This window comes from Sus scrofa, chromosome 15 (genome assembly GCF_054392235.1).
Source record: "Sus scrofa isolate SSC_HxYL_T2T_F1_AM1 chromosome 15, Sscrofa_HxYL_maternal_Yorkshire_Landrace_v2.0, whole genome shotgun sequence".
Taxonomy (NCBI): Eukaryota; Metazoa; Chordata; class Mammalia; order Artiodactyla; family Suidae; genus Sus; species Sus scrofa.
Window position 1 is genome coordinate 127,317,242 of NC_139397.1, and position 24,571 is coordinate 127,341,812.

The 24,571-nt window shown below is 40.4% G+C and overlaps 2 protein-coding genes across 3 annotated transcripts in view; both read right to left on the reverse strand.

The window, feature by feature from the left end:
• The window catches only part of ACADL (acyl-CoA dehydrogenase long chain), a 33,982-nt gene extending 13,392 nt beyond the window's left edge, over positions 1 to 20,590 (reverse strand). The window contains exons 1-8 of one of the 2 annotated variants that reach the window (XR_014828819.1): positions 20,315 to 20,590; positions 16,805 to 16,960; positions 16,077 to 16,214; positions 14,834 to 14,998; positions 9,601 to 9,667; positions 6,348 to 6,512; positions 5,574 to 5,675; positions 3,801 to 3,914 (exon numbers count right to left, since the gene is read on the reverse strand). Coding sequence is in view for 1 of the 2 variants with exons in the window: in NM_213897.1 (NP_999062.1) it covers positions 3,801 to 3,914; positions 5,574 to 5,675; positions 6,348 to 6,512; positions 9,601 to 9,667; positions 14,834 to 14,998; positions 16,077 to 16,214; positions 16,805 to 16,960; positions 20,315 to 20,391 (984 nt within the window). In the remaining variant the exon portion in view is untranslated. 2 annotated transcript variants of the gene reach the window in all.
• Positions 1 to 24,571, reverse strand: part of KANSL1L (KAT8 regulatory NSL complex subunit 1 like) — a 579,301-nt gene that overhangs the window by 209,943 nt on the left and 344,787 nt on the right. The gene's annotated exons all lie outside the window — the stretch shown is intronic.

Here is a 24,571-nt window from a genome sequence, read left to right on the forward strand (position 1 = left end):
ATTACCACTGAGCCACAGCAGGAACTCCCCCCACCCCTTTTTTTGTCTTTAAAGTTCTAAACTTTAAAGCCAAACTGGGTAATAGCGTAGTCATCTTTGTATAATTTAATATGAAGTTCATAAACATAGGAGGTGTAGATTTCCAAGGGGACCGAAAATGTGTCTATTTGGTTCGCTTTTTATAGTTGCCAGGGTAGGGGTAAGGCCATGTGCATTTTAATAAACTTTTTTTTTTTTATTTTTTAGCCATTTTTAGCATATGGAGTTCCTGGGCCAGGGGTCAGATCCAAGCCACAGTTGCGACCTACGCCAGAGCTGTGGCAACGAAGGGCCAAGGATCCAACTTGCATCCCAGTGCTCCCAAGACACTGCTGGTCCTCTTGCACCTTAACATTTTTGATGTGAAAGTGTTGGTGGTTAGATTTGAGAAGCAAAGCATACTAATTACAATTTGGCTATGGTTGGGAAAGTCACAGAGTGTATCAAGTGGTATAACTTTCTTCACGTTGCTAGGAACCTACAGTGTGTAGCTCCAGAGTCATACCTACCAAATTACATTTGAGTACACAACCTTTCTAGAGGGCAAACAATACATATTTGCTCAGTGAAACAAATCATGTCAGTCAGTCTTTCTCCAAGGGAGACTATCGACCTTTGGAGTAAGGCAATGAGTTGTTATTCAAAGCTGTCTCTGAACACAGGGCATTCACGACACTGGCCTCCAGGGCACTGAATACCTCTTCCCATCCCAGTCGCTTTGTACCCTACTCCCTGACCTTTCTAAATGGATGGGGGAAGAAGGCAGTCATTGAAAACTAGGAATATGTAGACATCAGTGATACATAAATGAAAGGAAAACATCCTTGTTTCCCTCTCTTAAGGAAAGCACAATTTAGGCTCATCAAGTCACACTGTTTTTAAACATGTTTCTTTGATTAAGTGTGTGCCTCATTTTTATAGATTCAGAACAACTGTTTTTAGATCTGCTAAATTAGTAAGAAAGTTACGATGGAAAGTTTTTTTTTTCAGAATGGAAAAAGTTGGAGTTCCCATTGTGGTGCAGCAGAAACCAATCCAACTAGGAACCATGAGGTTGCAGGTTCGATCCTGGGCCTTGTTCAGTGGGTTAAGGATCTGGCGTTGCCATGAGCTGTGGCAGAGGTCACAGACTCAGATCTTGCATTGATGTGGCTGTGGTATAGGCCAGCATCTGTAGTTCTGATTCAACCTCTAGCCTGGGAACCTCCATATGTGCTGGGAGTGTGGCCCTAAAAAGTAAAAAAAAAAAAAAAAAAAAGAATGGAGAAAGTTAACTTGATGAACATATAGATAGGTAGTAAATACTTCCCAAAATGACATAGAGTTTAAGTTCAGATCAGGCTGAGTGAGAGAAGAAGCTGATAAAAAAAAAAAAAAGAAAGAAAGAAAGAAAAAAAAGACTCCCTTTACTGGAACAAAATGGAGTCTTTTTTATATTATATAAGGGAATAATAATAAAGTTAACTCTTGAACAATGTGGGGTTTGGAGGTGCTGCCACCTGTACAGTTCAAAAACTGGAGTATAGGATTTCCCTGGTGGCACAGTGGGGAAGGATCTGCTGTGGTCACTGCTGTGGCTCAGGCTGCAGCTGTGGTACAGTTTCAGTCCCTGACCTGGAAATTTCTGTATGGCCGGGCACAGCCAAAAAAACCAAATTAGGTTATAACTTTTGACTTCCCCAAAACTTAATTACTAATAGCCTACTGTTGATCAGAAGCCTTTCCAATAACATAAGTGGTTGATTATTATTATATACCATAAGTATTTACAATAAAGTAAGCTAAAGAAAATAAATTTTTTTTTTTTTTGCTTTTTTCGTTTTGTCTTTTTAGGGCCATACCCGTGACATATGGAGGTTCCCAGGCTAGGGGTCTAATCAGAGCTGTAGCCGCCAGCCTACGCCAGAGCCACAGCAATGCCAGATCCAAGCTAAGTCTGTGACCTACACACCACAGCTCACGGCATCACCAGATCCTTAACCCACTGAATGAGGCTAGGGATCAAACCCGCAACATCATGGTTCCTAGTTGGATTCGTTAACCACTGAGCCACGACGGGAACTCCAAAAATGGAAGATGTTAATGAAGCATTTTTCATTCCAGAAAGAAGGACCACCAGAACCAGTCCTGGGACCACTGAACACCAGCTTTGAAAAACAATGCAAGCTTGCACCTACCCTGATCCTTATCTGTGGCCCTACCTTCTACTCTCCAAAGTAAAAAACCACCTCCTGTTCTCTACCAAGGGAGGCACCGTCTTTAGGGCATCAGGCTGCTGTGACCCTTCTTTGCCTGGCACAGCAATAAAGCTATTTTTTCTCCTTCACCCACAACTCTGAGTTTCTATTCAGCACAGGTGGACAGAGGCTGAGTTTCAGTAACACTTGCCATTTACTCCTCTAGTCACTCTGGTCTGGCACCATACCAGCCCATCAATGGCTCTTACAAAATAGCCTACATATCATTATGCCCAGTGGGCACTCCTTGACCTTCATCTTATTTTCCTTCTAAGTAGCTCCCATCTATGTGAAATCCTCTTTTCTCCTGGCTTCTGCAAAAATACTTGCATAGTTTGCTTTCTCCCTTCTAGCTGTTCATTCTTAGTTATCCTCGGAGTCTCTTCCTTTCCCATTCTACCTTAAAATCTTCTCATTTCTCCTGCAGGAAGACTCCGATCTAGGATTTCTTTTGTCTTACTCTCTACTCTCTCCCTCACTGATCTCATCCACTTCCATGGATTCTAATGTCCCTGTGGATAAAAAAAAAATGTCACCTGCCATATTGGTAAACAAAGGATATTGTGGCCATCAAGCCAGCAGCCACTGCAGCCACTCCCAACTGTGCACCTCAAGGTGGTTCAGGATAGAGAAAAGCAGGATACTGTTAAGGTGCATATATCAAAGGAACTATTTCTTTCTTTCTTGTCTTTTTAGGGCTGCACCCATGACATATGGAAGTTCCCAGGCTAGGGGTTGAATGGGAGCTGTAGCTGCCAGCCTATACCACAGCCACAGCAACATGGGATCTGAGCCGAGTCTGCAACCTACACCACAGCTACAGCAACACCAGATTCTTAACCTACTGAGCAAGGCCAGGGATCGAACCCCCATCCTCATGGATACTAGTCAGGTTTAACACTGAGCCACAATGAGCCCAGACTCTTTCATCTTCCCATATAGAAAAAAGCACTAAATTAATTAAGTTGAGAAGTCTGGTTTTCTTTATTAACAGTAATCTTTTGATGCTCTGACTACCTAGTTTTTGTTGCAAAACTCCTGTATATCTTGGCTCTTTCCTTACTTAGTCACAAAATTCCTCAGAGCTGTCTAAGTGGTTGTCTTCTGGGCTTAAGCCCTCAGTTTTGTCCATTAAATAAAACATAGCTCTCAACTTATTTATTTATGTATTTAATGTATTTATTTATTGAAAATGAGAGTTGCAACATTTATTTCAGGTTCTTTCTTGTTTTGTTTTTTTTTTTTGTATATTTTTTTCTTTTTTGCCACACAGAAAGTATGTGGGAATTCCTGTGCCAGGGATTGAACCTACGCTGCACAGCAGCAACTAGAACCACAGCAGTGAGAATGTGCAGGAGCCTTAACCCGCTAGGCATCAAGGAACTTCCTCAACTTTTAAGTTATGCACATTTTTTCCAGCTGACATCACCTATGTGAAAATTACTCCATATTCAAGTTTAGACTAGACCATTGCAGATAAGTAAAGTGATTCTATGGAATACCAAACCATAACAACAAGCTTACCTGTATATGTGCCACTGTCTTTCCAAAAGCTTTTCTTTGTTTAACGTAGTTCCTAGTTTCTTCAAACATGAATTCACTGGCTGAAACTGCCAACTCAGCAATCAGTAGCCTTTCCTATAACCCCAAAATTAGATTCAGGAGTGTTATTCTAAGTACACAAGTGATTTCCACAATTTAAAAAAATATTTATTTATTTATTTATTTGCTTTTTAGGGCCACATTCGCAGCACATGGAAGTTCTCAGGCTAGGGTTTGAATGGGAGCTACAGCTGCCAGCCTACACCACAGACACAGCCATGGGGGATCCGAGTTGTGTCTGTGATCTACACCACAGCTCACCGCAACACCAGATCCTTAACCCACTGAGTGAGGCCAGGAATGGAATCTGCCTCCTCATGGATGCTAGTTAGATTCATTTCTGCTGTGTCACAATAGGGACTCTGATTTTCACAATTTCAATGATAATAAATCACATGTATAATCGCTATAAAACTCCTACTTAAAGATTAACTTATTTCTTAAGTCTTTAAAAGACTCCCAAGATTTCTAAGAATATTTTGACACATTTATAATCTCTTTAAATGAAATCATTTATTTTAATCAATGACTGCCTTTACTATATATAGATATGTAAGTAATTTATTTTCCTCTCCTCTTTATGCATCAATGAGAAAAAAATGGCAAAGTTGTTGATTTTTACTTACTGATCTCGGCATACCACATGTCCTAACATTTATGTTAAATTATTACAAAGTATCCATAGTCAGTTTAATTTCATCTTGTTGGTGATTTTCATATTCTATTTCCAGTGGTACTCCAATCCTCTCTAACAAGATAAACTCAAAATAAACTCAGAGAGTCTCAGGATGTCAATGTTGCCGAGATAAAAATTACCAGACCCTTATCTCCCCTCCCATCTTACTGCAACTGTTAGACAGTTCTTGAGCACCTTCTGAGAAACTTGGCCTACTCTGTTCCTGCCCCATATTTGGCCTGCTCCTCTCCCTGACCCTATAGGAAAGTACAGGTCCCCAACCAACAAGCAAAGGTACCATAAGACTATACACACCCGACCAATTAGCAAACATACTGTAAGACCACTCCTTACTCCTTTGTTCAGGCTAAAAAGAAAAGACAAAGAATCACTCTCTGCAGGCTCTCCCTGATCATCGGGAGTCAGCCTGCCATGCCAGCAACACTTCTTGTCTCAATAAACTTTCTCTTCACTTTGTTCTGAGGCTGGAAATTCTTTTCCAACCCAAGCACTGGCCACAACAATCTTTGATCCCCCTGCCCAATTTCATGTTTAGTCCGTGCTGTTGCTGTCACCTGACAGGACACCTTCTTATGCTGGCATGCGAGGCCTAATAATCACTCAGCAACCATACTTCAAAAACAAGAGGCTGACCCTTTGTGGCTAAAACTTTTCAATTTGAACTCAAAAACTTTCTCTTTTGATTCACAGTTATTATCATAAAACAAAACAAATTAAAAAACCCTGTCAAATGTTTTGGCTGATATTTCCTTACGAAGAGCTAAAAATTCTTGACTTACAGTTAAGATGCTAAAATCATTCCAAGAAGCAATCAAAGAACTGAAAAACTTACATTCCTGACTCACTTTGATTGGATATCCTAGAGTTCAGTTAATCACATGTCCAGCCTACAAAATTTATATATATCACAAATTTTGCATGCATGATTTATATAGCTCTATATTATTCTATTCCAGTCTATTATCTAATCAAAAGACAGACTTTATAATACTTTTGACCTGGGGAAGCTCTTGCATGAGGTAATAGAAGCCTTTATTCTCTTCTCCAAGTAGGGCACTCGCTGGCAACCGTACATCTTCAAAGAATAACTCTGCAGTATCCTAAGAGAGCATACAGTTGAGTACAGGATCATCTCATTTAAAGCTCCCAATAACCTGATGAGACTAATATTATTTCCATTAAAAACAAAATAAAACAAAACTGAAAACCAAGTTGGAGCGGTTAATGAACACAACTAGTAAGTGGTAAACCAGGGATTCAAACCCATTTCCCACTGATTCCAAAAGTGACTTTCCCACTGCAATACATTATCATTCTAGCTCTAATACTGCCCAGTTCTGAAGGTATTGAGGATTAAGGATTTCTAATGCCTATCAAATAAAACATGCTTTTCTTTTTGGTAATGAAAAAATTACCAAATAGTAGAAAAAATATTTTCTGTTCTTATTTCATATTTTTTTCATCCATTTCATAACTAGAGGGTCTATTAGCATGCAGTTAATGTTGCCACTTCTAAAGCAGATTTTCAAAACACTGATTCACTTCCATTGCTGACCACAGTTGCATAAACAATGAAATACCACTATCATTACTGAAAAGCATATTTTAAGAATCCAGCATAGGAAGGAAGGTACGATTGTGCTATATGTAATTCTATACAGGAAACGTAATGAGTAGACTCAATTTATTAATAAATAATAAATATGAATTATATTTACAAACAATTTATATTGTAAATTATATTATAAATACAAATTTATATTATGGCTTACCTGAGCTTTTAGTCCTATTTTATGTAGCTTTCGCCCCTTAACAAATCCTTTCATTCCATTTTCCACCAGAAAAAGGCTAATGCCATGGGCAGGAGAGCGAGCTTCACGATTTGTAACAGCCACTACAATCACAACATCACTTAGCCACCCATTAGTGATGAATACCTGCAAAACCCCAAGGATGCTGTGATGCTCCATAATAACTCAGGTCCATGTGTAAGTCATGACCAGGGGAAAGAATACTCAAGAAGACTAAATCAGACAAAACGTGCTTTATACCCCTCTCTGTACTCTATTTGAATTATCTGCAGTGTTAATTATTCATACATGAGATCATTAAAGAGTATGGGGAAAATTATTCTGTACTTCAAAGAATGAACCCTATACACTGTCTTTCCACTATTAATAAGTAACAATAATTAACAAATTATTGTTATTTTCCAGTGAAAACAAAATTGTCTATAAAGATGATAAACTATACTTTAGAAAGAAGCTTCAGATAAAAAAGAATCTGGAGTTCCATTGAGGAACGAACCTGACTAGTAGTAACGAACCTGACTAGTATCCATGAGGACACAGTTCAACCTCTGGCCTTACTCGGTGGGTTAAGGATCTGGTGCTGCTGTGAGCTGTGGTGTAGGTCACAGATGTGGCTCGGAACCCATGTTGCTGTGGCTGTAGCATAGGCTGGCGACTACAGCTCCAATTCAACCTCTAGTCTGGGAACTTCCATATGCCACACAGGGAGCCCTAAAAATTGAAAGAAAAAGAAAAAAGAATCTGCTCTAAATGGCACTATACTATTAAAGTATTTGTACTTTCAAATTTATCAGTTTTTGAAAAGGCATAGGTTTCTATTTCATGATGGTTGGCCTACTTCTTTCCAAATGGCCTAAATAAGGAAGACATTACTTAAGGAGGGATAAAAACCACAAACTAAATAAGTTTATCAGATAATATTTATTCAGGAAAAAATATGCACAAAGCAAGTATTAATTCTCATTCTGTATCCTTCCAGGATCATCTCAACCACTTCCATGGTTGAACAGACTGGGCCTGTTTAGACAGCTGGAGTTATGGGAGAATGTGGTTCCCATTTCACTTTTGACCAAATAACCTATCCTTCTGTCAAAATAAGCCTTTTGTGTACAGTTAATTGATTATATATCATAGTTAGCACTTAAATATACTTAAAAAAAAAAAAAAAACAGGTAGTGGAGTTACCTTGTGGCACAGTGGGTTAAGGAACCGGCATTGTAACTGCAGTGGCTCAGGTGAGTCCCTGGCCTGGGAACTTTCACGTGCCATGGGCACAGACCAAAAAAAAAAAAAAAAGGCCCCCAAAACCACACCCCACAGGACACCAGAATACCAGTAACTCAAGATGATCTATAAAAAGAGAATTTCCTGGAGTTCCCATCATGGCTCAGTGGAAACAAATCTGACTAGTATCCATGAGGACACAGGTTCAAGCCCTGGTCTCACTCAGTGGGTCGAGAATCCAACATTGCAGTATAGGTCACAGACCACAGCTGTGAGTGTGGCTCAGATCTAGCGTTGCTGTGAGTGTGGCATAAGCCAGCAGCTGTAGCTCTGATTCCATCCCTAGCCTGGGAACTTCCGTATGCCATGGGTGCAGTCCTAAAAAAAAAAAAAAAGAGAGAGAGAGAGAATTTCCTTGGGCAAAAGACACACTATATTCAACTTTCAAAAGTTAATCCATCTTTTAAAATTTTCAGAAAATGAGCCTATCAGAAAATGAGAAGTAGAGCACATTTTCCAAATTTAGTTGATACCACAGATACTGTTTTTCTGTATAATAACCATGAAACTAGATTATGGAATATTCTTTAGAACTGGGCAACTCAAAATGTGTTCCTCAGATCGATGTCAGTCCTACAAACTGTTATTAATCCCAGATAATGTAAGCGTGGAAACTGAGTGTTCAGAAAAATATGTAGCAATTTAATAGTGCCAGAACATTAAAGTTTGTGATTTTGCAAATGCAAAGATAATTAGTCTAAAATTAGTAAGTAACTTTTTTTTTAATGTTGAAAGAAAACAAATTAAAAAGTTAGTTCTTCACCAGGCCTAGAAACATTTTTGGAAAGATTTCCTTCTTGTAGACAATGGACATTTTTTCTTTACTTAACACTCAGTCAACAACAAATATTTACTGAGTGTACACCAGGAGCAGTTTTAGGAAAACAGAAACCTCTGCCATCAGTGATATCAGACTCTAAGGATATATTAACTCCTGAGCCCATCTGTAACCTTAACTGGAAGTGTTTTGCACTTCTATCAGTGGACTGATGTGAGTTTCTGAAGGACTAAAGGACTCAAATTCCATCAAAGGTATCTTTCTCTCCTAAGGTTTTTTCAAACTCTTCTTCCTTTCTTTTTTTTTTTTTTTTTTTTTTTTCTTTTCTGGCTGTGCCCACAGCATATGAAATTTTCTAGACCAGGGATCTAAACCAGGCCACAGCAGTGATCCAAGCTGCTACAGTGACAGCACCAGATCCTTAACCCACTGTACCACAAAACTCCAAACTCGGAATGCCTGTCATGGCTCAGTGGTTAATGAACCCGATTAGTTAATCCATGAGGATGGGGGTTCAATTCCTGGCCTCGTTCAGTGGGTTAAGGATCCAGCATTGCCCTGAGCTGTGGTGTAGGTCACAGACATGGTTCAGATCTGGTGTTGCTATGGCTGTGATGTAGGCCAGTGGCTATAGCTCTGATTCAACCCCTAGTCTGGGAACCTCCATGTGCTGTGGGTGTGGCCCTAAAAAAAAAAAAAAAAAAAGAAAGAAAGAAAGAAAGAAAAAAAAAAAAAAAAAACCCTCCAAACTCTTTGCAATATTTATGAGAAGTCTTTTCCCTAATTTCTCATCAACATCCAGCTCATTAACTATTAAGTATTATTTGCCCCCCATTTGGACATCATGAGCCTCTCACCTTCCCCTTTTCTAGTTTGATAAGGGCTGGTTTGGAAGCTAAAATAACATTTTCCCTATTAGTGAGGGGACATGCAAAACAAAACACAGAAGAGGAATAGATCTCAGATAATATAGATGTTGTACAAGTCTCACTGTCTCCAAAACAAAACAGCTCATTCCTGTGCCAACTCGAGTAAACTCACTTCCTGTGTGAGTCTCAAGAGCTGACAGAATCAGTGATGAGTGGTCTCAAGGCTTTGTTACCCCTGGCCTGACTCGGGAGAGGAGGGCTATGGAAGCCTTACTTTACACACCTTGCTTCCATTGAGAATCCAGTCACTTCCATCCTTCTTGGCATTTGTTCTTACTCCTTGCAAATCACTGTAATTGAAAAAGTGTAAAAAAATTCAATATTTGGTAAAAAGTGAACTATGCAAATGTTGTTATGTAAGTATGTATCTATCATAATTCAAACCATATACACAATTATAAAATCGACATTTAAATAATATTAGGGATGTTCAAGAGTTCCCATCATGGTGCAGTGAAAATGAATCTGACTAGAATCCATGAGGACGCAGGTTCGATCCCTGGCCTCGCTCAGGGGATTAAGGATCCCACGTTGCTATGGCTGTGGTGTAGGCTGGTGGCTACAGTGCTGATTCTAGCCTGGGAACCTCCATATGCGGTGGGTGCGGCCCTAAAAAGACAAAAGACAAGAAAAAAAAATAATACTAGGGATGTTCACACAAATACACAGAAAATTCATGTCTGATATATTCTAAACCATTTATACGAATGGATATTCAATTGATATTACATAGTCAGATTTTATAGTGCATGACAAGGCCCAGCTAGCATCCAAGACCCCCTAACTGGACTCAGATGACCCCCTATTATAAACCTCAGATTGTTTGTCCATGTACCTTCTTGCTTCTATTCACCTTGGTTCCTTCCTCTATCTGTACTGAGCAAAAGCTTAGCTATTTAAAAGACTATGTCTCTGAAGTTCCTTGGCAGCCTAGTATGTTAAGGACCCACTGCTGTCACTGCAGTGGCTCTGGTCACCACTGTGGCACAGGTTTGATCCCTGGCCAAGGAACTTCCACCTGTTGTGGGTGTGGGCAAAAAATAAATAAAAGAATATGTCTCAAATGTCACTTTTTCTAATAAGCCTGCTCTACAGTAGAACAAGGTTTTTCCCTAAATATAAGCTAAACAAATATTTGTAATTCTACCTTCTGGAATGAACATTAAAAAAATATCTTCCAGGAGTTCCCTTGTGGCACAATGGGTTAAAGATCCAGCATTGTCACTGCTGTGGTATGGGTTCCACCCCTGGCCCAGGAACTTCCATGTGCCACAGATGTGGCCAAAAAAACAAAACAAAACAAAACAAACAAACCAACTTTCTAGTATTTTTCCATGGAGACAGGTATATACATATAGCTACTTTTTTAAAACTGGAACCATACATACGATTCTGATGTCTTAATAATATCTAATGCTTTTCTGTAAGAAAATTCTTATTAGTGGCATAAAATTTCAATGTATGAATTTGTTATATATATATATTTTTTTTTGTCTTTTTAGGGCCGCACTTGCAGCATATGGAAGTTCCCAGGCTAGGGGTTGAATTGGAGCTGAGGCTGCCAGCCTACACCACAGCTACAGCAATTCTGGATCCTTGAACTGCTGAGCAAGGCCAAGGATCAAACCCATATCCTCATGGACACTAGCTGGATTTGTTTCCACTGCACCACAATGGGAACTCCAACCATGATTTTTTTTTAAACAGTCTCCTATTGTTGAAGACTTAGGTAGCTTCCACTTCCAATTTTCCTAGGTATCTTACAATGAACAGCATCTTATATAAGTAAATCCACATCACTTATTGCTGTAAATTTTTTGATTCTTTTTGTATATGGACTTTATATTATATAGCCCATGGCATTTTATCACTCTCAGTATCAGGCTGAATAATGACCCCTAAAGATAGGTCCTGGAGTTCCCGAGGTGATACAACTGGATAGGCGGCATCTTGGGGAGCTGGGACCCAAGTTCCATCCTCGGCCCAGCACGGTGGGTTAAGGATCCAGCATTGCCACTTCTTCAGCTTAGGTTGCAACTGTGGCTCAGATCAGATCCCTAGTCCAGGTGGTCAAAAAAGAATAAAAAAAAAAGATGGCAGGTCTTAACCTCTGGAAGCTGTAAATGTTAGCTTATATGGAAAAAGGGTCTTGCAGTTGTGATTAATTTAGGATAATTTAGGATCCTGAAATGGGAAGATTATTTTGAATTATCTGGATGTAATTATAAATGTCCTTAGGAGAAACAGGCAGAAGGAGATCATATAGATAGAAGAGAGAGACTACATCATGGAGTGATGAGGCCACCAGGCAAGGAAAATCAGTAGCCCCCACAGATGGAAGAATCAAGGAATGGCTTTTCCCATAGAACTTCTGGAGGGAGTTCAGCCCTGTTTGTACCTTGACTGGGGGCCAATGATACTAATTTTGGACTTCTGGACTTTAGAACTATGAGAGGAGAAATTTCTGTTGTTTTAACCACCAAGTTTGTGTAATTTGTTAATAAAGCACAGAGAATTTCCAAAAACACAAATCAAGCAAGACTTTGTCTGTAGGCGTAAGCTGAGGATAAATCAGTATCTCTCACTGAGGAGTTCCTGTCATGGCTCAGCAGTTAATGAACCTGACCAGTATCCATGAGGATGCAGGTTTGATCCCTGGCCTTGCTCAGTGGATTAAGCCAGCGTTGCCCTGAGCTGTGGTGTAGGTCACAGATGCAGCTCAGATCCTGCGCTGCTGTGGCTGTGGCCGGCGGCTACAGCTCAGATTCAATCCCTAGCCTGGGAACTTCCATATGTCATGGGTGAGGCCCTAAAATGACCAAAAAAAAAAAGAGAAAAATATCTGTTCACTGATTCTTTTGCCTCTAAATGAGGCTGACATGCATTGGGTTGGAACTAAAATGCACTGATTATAAGCAAATTCAATGCAACCAGAACACTGGGCAGTCAGTCAGTTATCTCAGAGAATAATCAGCCCAAGGCACATGGAGGTTCCCAAGCTAGGGGTCTAATTAGAGCTACAGCTTCCGGCCTATGCCACAGCCACAGCAATGCCAGATCCATCTGCAGCCTACACCACAGCTCACAGCAACGTTGGATCCCACTGAGCGAGGCCAGGGATCAAACCCACAACCTCATGGTTTCTAGTCAGATTCGTTTCCACTGCACCATGATGGGAACTCTGAGAATAATCTTAAAAGAAAATGAACCAGATTAAATTGCTACTTATTGGTTGGGGGGGGGAGGATAAGTTGTGAAAGTTCCCAAGCCAGGGACTGAACCCAGGCCAAAGCAGCAACTCTAGCCACTGAAGTGACAACTCTGGATCCTTAAGCCATTGTGCCAAAAGGGAAACCCTAGATCCGTACTTCTTTTAGGTCACATATTTAGGCAAAAGAATTAAACAAAACCTTTTTAATTTTGGCAAAATTATCTGTATCAGCCTTTAATTACAGATTTACATCTGGGAAAGAGAGTATGTTAAGTAAATTGCCAAGTGACACTATGGTACATTAAGACATTTAAAAATAAATAGCACTGATAAAAAAAAAAATATTAGGGCTTGATCCTGCAGAAACAATTCCTGAATTTTCAATTACTGCTTCTGTCACATCTTCTTTTTTTTTTTTTAAAGGGCCGCACTCATGGCACATGGAGGTTCCCAGGCTAGGGGTCCAATCAGAGCTACAGCTGCTGGCCTACGTCACAGCCACAACACTGGATCCTTAATGCACTGAGCAAGGCCAGGGATCGAACCCGTAACCTCATGGTTCCTAGTCGGATTCATTTCCACTGCACCACGACGAGAACTCCCTGTCACATCTTTAAGTCCTTTAAGTTAAGACACTGCACTGTCTGTTTCCTGCTGGTATCAAAGTCATTGCTCTCTTCCATATAAGCCATTTCCCAGATCGTGCTGGCTTGTCAAACTACTGCCCCCGCTCGACACTTTCTTCACCACACAACTCTGAAAAAAAATTAGTTTGTATTCCCTGTCTGTTTTCTCAAGACTCATCTCCCTCCCTTCCAAAGTGACTTCTGCCTCTCCTCTCTCCTGAAATCACAATCCAAAGGCCACGGTTGGCCGCCATGACTTTTTCTCAATTCTCCACTTTTCTGTGGCCTTGATATTACTAACTCCTCACTCCCATCCTATCGCCTTTTCAAACTCGCTTCCTCTCGAGCTCGTGACAGTGCACTTGCCTAGACTTCTTTCAAACTCAATCTTCTGCCGCTGTCACAACATCTTTGGTACAGTTCCAAATGAAACACACACACGTTTCCTCTTTGGTCTCCTTTTCATATTTTCACTTTCCTCCTTCAGGGTCAGGTCCCACCTCATTGAAGGTCTTGCAAACATCTCGACTGTCAGATCTCAGCTGAAATATAATCACATTTATAGCTCTTCCCTAACACTCATATATAAATTCATTTTTCCTTCCCCACCAAACACACATGCACCACGAGTCTCAAGCACAGCTCCTTGTTTCTTTCATAGTACTTATTATAATTTATTATTACAAAAATATATATAATTTGGTTGCACCCATGGCATGTAGAATTTCCCAGAGACTGAACCTGCGCCACAGCAGCGACCCAAGCCACTGCAGAGACAAAGCGGGATCTTTAACCACTGCACCACAGGGGAACTGCACAAATATATTTCTTTATGTGTTTCTTTGTCGTTCTCTTCAATAAGCACAGAGACCACATCTGGTTTGGTCACCACCATATACCTGGCACATGGAAAGTACTTATTAAGTAAACATCAAATAACATCTTATTCATTTCCACTGCTTTAATTTGTTCTTATCTATGAATGGCCTCTGTCTAGACTTCCAAATCCATTTTCTAAAACCCTGCTAAACATTTCCATGTGAAATGACACACCACATCTAAATTCCATCATGCCCCAAAGTCAACACATATCCTAAAATGCACATATTTTATTTGCATTGCACTAAGTATCTCAAACACAACATGGAGTACAGTCTACTGTGTTATTAGCATATAATAAAGCCTTATTTTCCTACTGGAATTTGAAGTTACTTGATGTTGTGAGCTTTGTGTAAAGCAGACACTGAGAAAATATTCACTGTTGGAGTTCCTGCTGTTGTGGCACAGTGGAAATGAATCCTACTAGGAACCATAAGATTGCAGATTTGATCCCTGGCTTCCCTCACTGGGTTAAGGATCCGGCATTGCCATGAGCTGTGGTGGTGTAGGTTGCAACCAGGGCTCAGATCTGGCATCGAGGTGGCTGTGGTGTAGGCCGGCAGCTATAACTCTGATTTTACTCCTAGCCTGAGAACCTACATATGCCGTGGGTGTGGCCCTCAGAAACAAAACAAAACAAAAAAAAAAAAAAGAAAGAAAGAAAGAAAGAAAAGAAAAGAAAATATTCCCTGCCAAGGAACTGTTTCCAAGATTCAACACCAACCAAAATGCTGATTTACCTTCCAGCTCCAGGCTCTGTCATTGCTATGGCACCAATACATTTCCCTGCAGTCATCTGGGGGATGAAGTGTTTAATCTGTTCTTCTGAGCCATAGTTTGCAATATAGGGCATGACAATATCTGAATGAAGACTGAAACCCGGGCCTGTACAATTCGAATATGCTCTTAAGAAAGGAAAAAAAAAAAAATAATGTAAAGCACAAAACAGTTACTTTGCTCTCTCTTTAGTTTCTTTGACTCTCAGATAGAAAATAACAACAAAGTACTATAGGTCGTATCACCTTGTGTGGTAATAGCTTGTCTCCCCATAAACCTATGAAGATCCTGGAAGGTTTTCTCTTTGTTTTCACTAGTCTTTTAATTTCTAGCGCTAACATAATAACAGGGTTCTCACTGAGATCAATGAATACTTATTTAATGAATTAAAAGATGAAATATTTTTTTAAATTTACCATCTACAATTGTATTACCCTAACACGGTATTTTCATTTTGGCAAATAACCGTTGCCACACGGATATGTGTAGTGTAATACAGCTGCAGGTGCAGTCATGGTTTAAATTTCGTACTTACAAAAGCTGTCACAATAATAATCCTAAGTAGCTACAAAATATCACAAACTGCTTATGTACTACAATTTATTTATTCTTCGCCCACTATTAGACATTTAGATGGTATACAAGTTTAGGGGATTACGATCTAACGATCTAACATGGCTATGACATTTGTATATAGCTTTTATTTTTTCTATTAAATTATTTCCTTAAGGTAAAATTCTCCAATATGGTGTCCCAGATTCAAGAGCAGAAATATTTTCATTTTTAATATATCCATGCTTTTAGTCTCCACAGCATTTATAGTTCTAATTTATAATGCCATCAATGTCAGCACTGAGTATTACGATTTTTCATTTTCACTAGCTTTTGTAGATTCGCAAAATGATACCTCTAGGTTAGTTTAATTTGCATCTGATTAGTAGTAAGGATGAACCTTTTTCATCTACTTACATTTCTTTTTTGATGAATTGTTGGTTCAAATAATTGTCCATTTATGAACTGAAATCCTTACTGAATATGTACTTAGTCTATGCAACAACCACAAGGGTCAATTAGAAATGAAGCACCTATTTTACGACAGCTTAAAGGGGGATTTTCAATCTTACAAGAAGATTAGAAAGCACTTTTAAATCATCATCACAGAAAGGCAAGCTAACAAGACTGAACTTCAAGTGTTTTCATACTTACTGCTCCTCCCAAACAATAGCTGCCGAGTACAAGTCCCCTCCAATGCCACCATGACGCTCTGCAATATTGATACCAAGCAGTCCTTGTTTTCCAGCTTTTTCCCAAAGCTCCCTACTCACTTCTCCAGCTTTCTCCCATCTGCAAATAACAAACATTTTAAACTCAGAAAAACATTTTTCATGTTATTTACATGGCCACAATTTGAATTTATGAATAATTTTGTGCAGGAATGCTCCCTTAATTTAAGGTAATTAAGAAGGGGGAGCTCTCACACCATGAGACCGAAGAAGAATGACTTTTCTTTCCTGGCAAGGACTCAGCCATCCAAAAACCCTGGGCTCTGTTTACTCTAGCCCCCCCAACTTACTCTCTGTCTATAAGTGTCTTCTTCCCTAGCTGTGCACAGACTTGCACAGTTCACCCAGGCTGCAGACCTGAACTGTGATACTCTGCTGACTAGAATAAACCCATTTTTTGCTGAAGAAATAAATGGCAGTCAATTTGTTTTAGGTCAACATACTCTTTAATTACATATTTTAAAATTCATTTAAAAAGCTTTGAACTAGGTTCAGAATCCCAAAACCTTACAGTATGATACTAAGGAGTGGTAAAATGTTAATAAAGCACTGGACACAGTATTTTTTCTATAGAACAACACATAGCATTCTAGGAAATGGTCCGTCTTGTACTTCTTATGTGCATACTTGAAAAGAAAATGTGCCACTTACTCTGCGTGATGAGGAATCACTTCTTCTTGAAAAAACTTCCTTACACTTTCCCGGAAAATATCATGCTCTGAAGAGAAGATTCTTCTAATCCCTATATCTGTTAATTTTTTAGCAGAAGGACTTTCTAGACGTTCCTCCCCTCCAGAATGAGAACATCTTAAAAATATACAGACATTAAGAAAAAAGTGTATTACTCTTCATATCCAAATTAATGTCACTGAACAAGATGGAATTTTTTTTTTTTTCCGCTTTTTTGGGCTGTACCTGCAGCATATGTAAATTCACAGACTAGGGGTTGAATTGGAGCTATAGCTGCCAGCCTACAGCACAGCCACAGCAACACCCGATCGGACCTATGACCTATACGACAGCTCATGGCAACGGCAGATCCTTAACCAGGGATCTAACCCATATCTTCACAGATACTAGTCAGCTGAGCCACAACAGGAACTTCCAACATGAAAATCAGTGCTAATGAATAACATGGAAAAATTCTGATTTTTTTTTCCCCCTCAGAGACAGTTTAGAGGCAGGCAGAAAGAAACTGGTTCAAATTTGAGCATTAGATCCACTTTAGGATTGATCTCACCTGGATGAGATTAAGAAGTAGTTTACCCTTATTCAACACACTCCTGACTTCCAAATCCTTGGAGAGGACATCATGCCTAGAACTAACCACATGTTTGAGCTGAGGTAAAATAGTATTGTCAGGTGATGGATGCTGATTAAATAATGTAAAATTCAAATAGGACCACAGAAATACTGATGTTTTGATGTAATATGCACAGTTTAAAATAATGTAACCCCTCCATTAATATTTTATCCAGAATTATACGGGCAGGTGTATGAAGATGCAAACTGTGTTGATTTTATTGCCACATTACGACCTAGCTTAAATCAACATCAAAATCACCATCAAAATGCTCTGTAAGGATGACTCTGCCATTATTCAAGATCCTCAGAAACTGACCTTTCCTGTCCCTGTCCCTCATACTAAGCTTAAAAAGAGACTGCTCTGTAGTTCTTTTTTTTAAATGGTCTTCAGATTTTCTCTCTCCAGGGTAATCCTGAAAAATTTTTGAAAATCTGTGTACCACTCTGGACATTTTTAAGCTCACATCTAAAAAACCTTTTAACCATATATTCTAATATTGCCAAAGGATGTTTTGTTTCCCATGAAATTCTGTTTTGGGTTTCTCTCCTTCTTAGACCCTGACCCTATCCTACCCTATCCTTCCCTTCTCTTTCTCTTTCACTTCTTAGTTCAGAAAAGACCCAGTCTTATTGGCAATTAGGTTGTTTCAATCCCTCACCCCGAAAATGGATTATTTTGTTCAGTTTACACAACTTTGCTTAAAGCAATGAAGTGAATCTCACCCTCCCAACCCCCAACGCAATTCATGTGTTGAAGCTCAAACTCTCAGTGGGACGGTATGTGGAGACCGAGCTTTGAGGTGGTTAAGGATCTGGCATTGTCATTTCTGTGGCTCAGGGAGCAACTGTGGCACCGGTTTGGTTTCTGGCCTGGAAACTTCTGCATGCCGAAGGTGGGAACTAAAAACACAGGGGAACATGTTTTTTTTTTTTTGAAGTGTTCAAGAGAGAGTACAGCATAACGAAGAAAATCAAAACAAGTGAAAAGTTTATTGGAACATCCATTTTCCAAAGACCAAGGAACCTGTACTAAATAAATAGGCCCTTTTTCTCCCAATAAAAACCAAGAAATCTGTACTGACTTTATAAATTAGCCATTGTCTTCCTAAAGCATTAAACTGCTACTGATCTAACAGGTTAGACTCTATTATTATTATTTTAAGCCTACTTACATTATAAAAGGGAGCTTGACTCCACCAGCACCTTTAGGCAACACGTGGGAGCTGGTTATATATACACAATCTCAGGCCTCCTTCCAGGTCTATTGAATCCATCTGTGCCTCTAATGCTTGAAGGACACAGGTGTTAGGGACCTGTTGAACCTCAGCACAATCAAAACTCCTTGTATAACCTACAGTCCCCCATATATATATAATATATAGCCCTCCGTATTTGTGAGTTCCCCAGAGCACAGTTCTGCATCCTTGGATTCAACCCACTGTGAATTGTGTAGTACTGCAGAATTTACTACTGAAAAAAATTTACATAAGTGGACCCACAGAATTCAAATATGTGCTGTTCAAGGATCAACTTTATTTTAGTAGTAGCAGTCCTAAGTGATTCATATGTACATTAAAGTTTAAGAAGTCTGTTAAAATAAAACTGTACTCCTTGACCCATTCAGAGGGTCCCTCAGGTCCTTTTGCCAATATTCTTCCTATATTTAAACTACTTGTCACAACAGACAATGCAGAAGCAAATCTTAGAATCGGGCTGTTGCCTATTAAGCCAGACATTAAGGGATCTACAAAAGTGTAAAACAATGTCACTTTTCTTACTTTTTGGGGAAAAGTTATTTTTCCATAAAAATGTTATTTAACATATAATGAGTTACTTTACATGAACTAAATGTATTTCCAAGTGTTGTAGGTATGTATAATACTGATATCATCCACAGATAAAACCCACATAAATAAAAGATCTTTGAGGACCTCTAATTTTAAGAGCACAAAATATTCCTGATACCCAAAAGTCTCACCTTCACCGTCTTATGAAGTTCTGGGACTGAGCTTAGAAAAGTATGTGTGTCCCAACGTCCTCACTCCTCAGTGATGCCTTCCCAGCCTTCCTCCACAACAGGAGGAATTTTGTTTCCAAAGCATCTTAGAGTGCTGCAATGAACTAATCGAACCTTCCTGTCACTCTCATTAGAGAATCCCCAGTGCTTCCAATTTGTTTATCTAATGACAGGATTTTAGGTGTTATACGGTAGGGGACGCTTTTGATCTTATAAATATTACCATAATATCACCGACCCACTTAGGAACCCTATTACTTCCTCCGCATTTAATTAATTAAAAGATCTGTCAGATCTCCAGTTAATTCCCTTATGTGATGGAGCCGTTATCAGGTCTTTGCTGCTGTCCAGGAGTGTCTTCTCCAGGCGTCCCTGCAAAGGGTGGAGGCTGCGGGAGTCCCACTCCCAAGTTCACTATGGGGCGGTGCCTTCTGCCACAGTTCCAACTGGACCAAAGGTCGTGGTGCCCAAGAGGTGACTCCCCAACATCGCCTCTCAGAAACTCTTCAAAATACAGACTCCCGGTGTCCTCCGTAGACCATGAAACCAAACAGGCTGAACCCAGGCCAGAAAGGGTTGGCAATCCCCCCGCCCCCACACCCTTTCGACTCCCCAGGCGGTGAGGCTGCAGTGGCAGAGCTCCGCTCTCGCCGCAGGGGGTATGATCACTGTTCCGGAAGCCTCCCGGCAAAGCCCAGCTGCTTCTCCTACCCTCCTACGCCCCAAGGCTCAGTTCAAGCTCTGGGCGACTGGTTTCGAGCCCCAGGAATGGAGTGTGCGTGTCGCCGCGCGGCCCTGCAGCCTCCCTGCTGCACAGATAGAGCAGGGCGGGCACTAACCTCGAGGCCGTCGGTAGGCGCGGAGCACAGAGGCCGCCCCACAAGCGCAGAGATCCACGGAGGAGTCGTGTGGCCATGGCTGCGACAGCGAAAGGCAACTTGGGCGATGGCGCGTCTCCTCGGTGACTCCCTGTGTGCGGGGCGAGGCGCTGGGACAGCGGGATGTCCCTGGGGCCTTCCTCCTTGCAGTCACACCCCAAAAAACCTCGCACAGCCGCCCAAGTAAACGAGGCCGGCGTACCCTTCTAGACCAGAACGCCTTGGGCAGCGATCCTCAGCTACCCTGCGCGAGACTGCGGACGGTTTTTTGTGACACGCCCCTCTGCAGAAACTTACCAATGAAAAGATTCTAAAAGTAAAACTGTTAAGTTCCCTGCAGTGTTCTGTTTTATCTAAGCAGTTGTTTTCTTTGGCTTCCTGAACAGCTTTGAGAAACTCTGTAAGCCATGGAGGCTCAAAAATGGACCCACAAAGTCATAGTTACATAAAGTTTGTGTGTTTGTTTGTTTTTAACATTGGAAATTAGCTTACTTAACATATAAGACTATGCAAGCAGTGTTTTCTTTTCTTTCTTAACTATTTTATTTCTTTGCAGTGGCTGATGTGGGGATCTCAGCTCCCAGACCAGGTTGGGATGTCGATGCAGAAGCCTCCTCATGTAACACGTGTTAGCTGTTTCTTTGTTTTTTTTCTTTTTAGGGCTGCACTCCTGGCGTATGGAGGATCCCAGGCTAGGGGTCGAATTGGAGCGGTAGCTGCGGGCCTACAACACAGCAATGTTGGATCCAAGCTGCATTTGTGACCTACACCACAGCTCACGGCAATGCCGGGTCCTTAACCCGCTGAGCAAGGCCAGGTGTCCTCATGGATACTAGTGGGGTTCGTTAACCACTGAGCCATGACAGGGAGCCATGGCAGGGGCTGTGTTAGCTGTTTTTATTCTCCTCCACCCACGTACTCACAATCCTTTTCAGGTTATGGTGTTTTAAAAATGACATTTATAATCAATTAACAGAAAATTAATTTTTTCCCCTAATTCAAGGACTCTAATAATGGTATTTCAAATGAAGATCTGAAAAGATCAGGTAAATTCATTTAGCTGTCACTATGAATGAATGTCCTGGTGCTGATGCAGAACTATCTGGAGGAACTAGTTGGGGCAAGCAGGCCTTTGCTTTGCCTCAGATCAAATTGTGTGGGTGACTATGTTTCTAATCTCCAAGGAGCACAAGGATAGCACAAGTGTAGATAACAGAGGCAAGGTTTCTTTACTTGAAGACTTTAAGAATTACTATCAAAAGGTTAGTAGATGCAAACTATTGCATTTGGAGTGAATAAGCAATGAGATCCTGGATAATGTGAGAAAAAGAATGTATAATATATGTATGACTGGGCCACTTTGCTGTACAGCAGAAATTGACAGAACATTGTAAATCAGCTATAATATAAAAACAACTTCAAAAAAAAAAGACAGAGAAAAAAGAATTATTGCCAATATCCTTGGAAAGTAGAATAACATAAGAAAACCCACCACTCTAATTCTAGAGGACGTGATCAGTGGTTTATACAGAGATGGGTCTCATTATAATTTCCTCATACTTAAAGAGACAGGAAGACATTATCTATGTGCTTAATGATTTACTGTGCTGCTTTTCATACACCCACTAATGATAGATAAGCTTTTTTTCAAATATGAAAATACTGAATAATTGGTTTGGATTCTTGTCATACCTCTTTGAATGATAAAGTTCTCCTTGTCATATCCCCTGTTTCTTATTTGTAGGAAATAGGCTTAATTCAACCTCTTTGACCTTCCCTGAGTTCCAAAGGGCAGATTCAAACAGTGAGGGAATGTAGGTAGACACAAAGGACGACAGTTAAGAAACAGCGGTGCAACCAGGGGGCACGGGGTCCTGGTCCCTCCTCAAGGAATATACATAACACTACCTTTGAGTTATTCTGCAGGATCTAAGGCTCCTAACCCAGGACAGTAACTTCAGGCTGAGCCCAAGATTCCTGGAACACCACCTTGTTACCTCACTGCCAACAGATCAGACGAAAGTCACACACCTGCAGTTCTCATCCCAATTTTTGCCTGTACAAATTTCATCCCTGGAGTTCCCCTCGTGGTACAGCGGAAACAAATCCGACCGGGGAACCATGAGGTTTTGGGTTCGCTCAGTGGGTTAAGGATCCGGCATTGCCGTGAGCTGTGGTGTAGGTCATAGAGTCGGCTCAGGTCTGGTGTTGCTGTGGCCGTGGCGTAGGCCGGTGGCTACAGTTCCGATTAGACCCCTAGCCTGGGAACCTCCATATGCTGCGAGTTCGGCCCTAAAAAGACAGAAGACAAAACACAAAAACAAAAATTTCATCTCCCAAACCACTGAGGAGTTTGGTTTTTCACCACCCATTCTCTTCGCTTGGCCCTTAAATAAACATTTCTCTGCTCCAAATGCCGAATTTTTGTATTTGGCCTCACTGTGCAGTCAGGCACACAACCATATAAGCTGCCTTGTAGCAACATACCCTCAAGCCTCATTCCATATTTTGGCTTGAGTGTTCCTGGTTCACAAACTGTCTTTTTGGTGTGCGCACAATAAACTTCTACCAATTACTGCTTCAGTGATTCACTGGTTTTACTTCAGCTATTTCTGAACTTTTGAGAAGTCCAATCTAGGGTTTTTATTACCATGTCTCTCTAGTATAACTGCAAGCAGATGAAGTGGTGGTGGGGGGTGGAGTTCCTGGAGAAAGAGAACCAGGTATGGCTTTCTTGACATAAGAGAATCTGTTTTGGCCTAAGCTATTTTGTGATCTAAGTCTGGCTGCAATGCTTGCCCTCCAACAGGTCTCAGTAATTAACGATCTTAAGGAAACCACGGAAAGCAGGAAGAGACATGGCTGTCAAAACTATAATGCAGTGATAAAGCAGAGTCCTAGTTCCTCCTCAAGGGATATATGTAATAATATATCATCGAGTCTTTCAGGAACTAAGGCCCCCACCCAGTCAACCTCATGACTTGGCCCTGCAAACTAAAGATTGGACCCTGTTGACAACCTTGGCCCCACTTCAAAGGAATTTTCCTCTGCTCAAGCCACTTCATGAATATGCATCTAAGTTTAGCTTAGAACTTACCCAACTTTGTTTTCAGGTAGATACTGTTTGGGGAAAGATTCCTGCTATTCTCTTACTTGCAGCAAGTAATGAATCCTTCCTTCTCCTGACACACCTTGATTGTGTCTATTGGCTCCACACCCACCAAGAACCAAACCCAGTTTTCAGGTAAGGTAACTTTAACTGGCACAGTTACTTCTTACTTTGTTATTTATGGCATGGAACTTTTGGAATGAAAGCCAGGACTTGGTTTGTCTTTTTTAAGCTTTTCTCATAGCAGAGTTGTTACATAAGTAATATGATGCCCCTCTCAGTACATTGTATCAGACAATGCTTAATGCTAGCTTGTCCCATTCTTGATGAGGTTACTTTGAACCACTTTAGTTTTAATTTCTTAATTTGGTTACGATGGTGTGAAATAAAATTCATAATTTATGGCAAGACAAGAAAAATGTAAACATAAAAATTCTTCTCTGCCCTTTGGCCTCCCCTCTCCCCCACTATGCATTATGTATCTTCATTATGCTTTGGCCAGACCTCCCTCATTGGCAGGAATACTGCTCAACCATAAAGAGCAACATTATCCCAGCATCAACAAGACCACTCTAAAAACAACATTCATTTTTTAATCTTGTGAGAGGTCTCATGACACACCAGGATGCTGCTTAGATCTAGATTATATAAACTGTCAATAATACATCATTTGATGTACGGCCCTCTGTCTCAAGCAACATTTGACCTGTCAACTTCTAACAGATGAAAGAGTCTTCAGAGCTTTCTGAAAGGTTCTCTCTGGGTTATAATCCCCAAATTTGGCTCAAATAAAAAATTTCCAATATTTTCTTGATTAACTGATTAATGATGGCCACCAGGTTTGCCTGTTGTAAAGTTAGTATGTTTACTTTTAAAAAATTTGAAAAATTTTTTATTAAAGTATAGTGTCAATTTCTGCTGTATCCTTTTATGAAATAAGGTCTTTTTTTTCCCTTCTGTTAACTCTTAAGATTCAAGTTCAAGGCATACAAATGGGAGTTCCCTTCGTGGGGCAGTGGAAATGAACCTGACTATAATCCATGAGGAGGCGGATTCCATCTCTGGCCTCGATAGTGGGTGGGGGAGGTGAGCTGTGGTGTAGCTGTAAA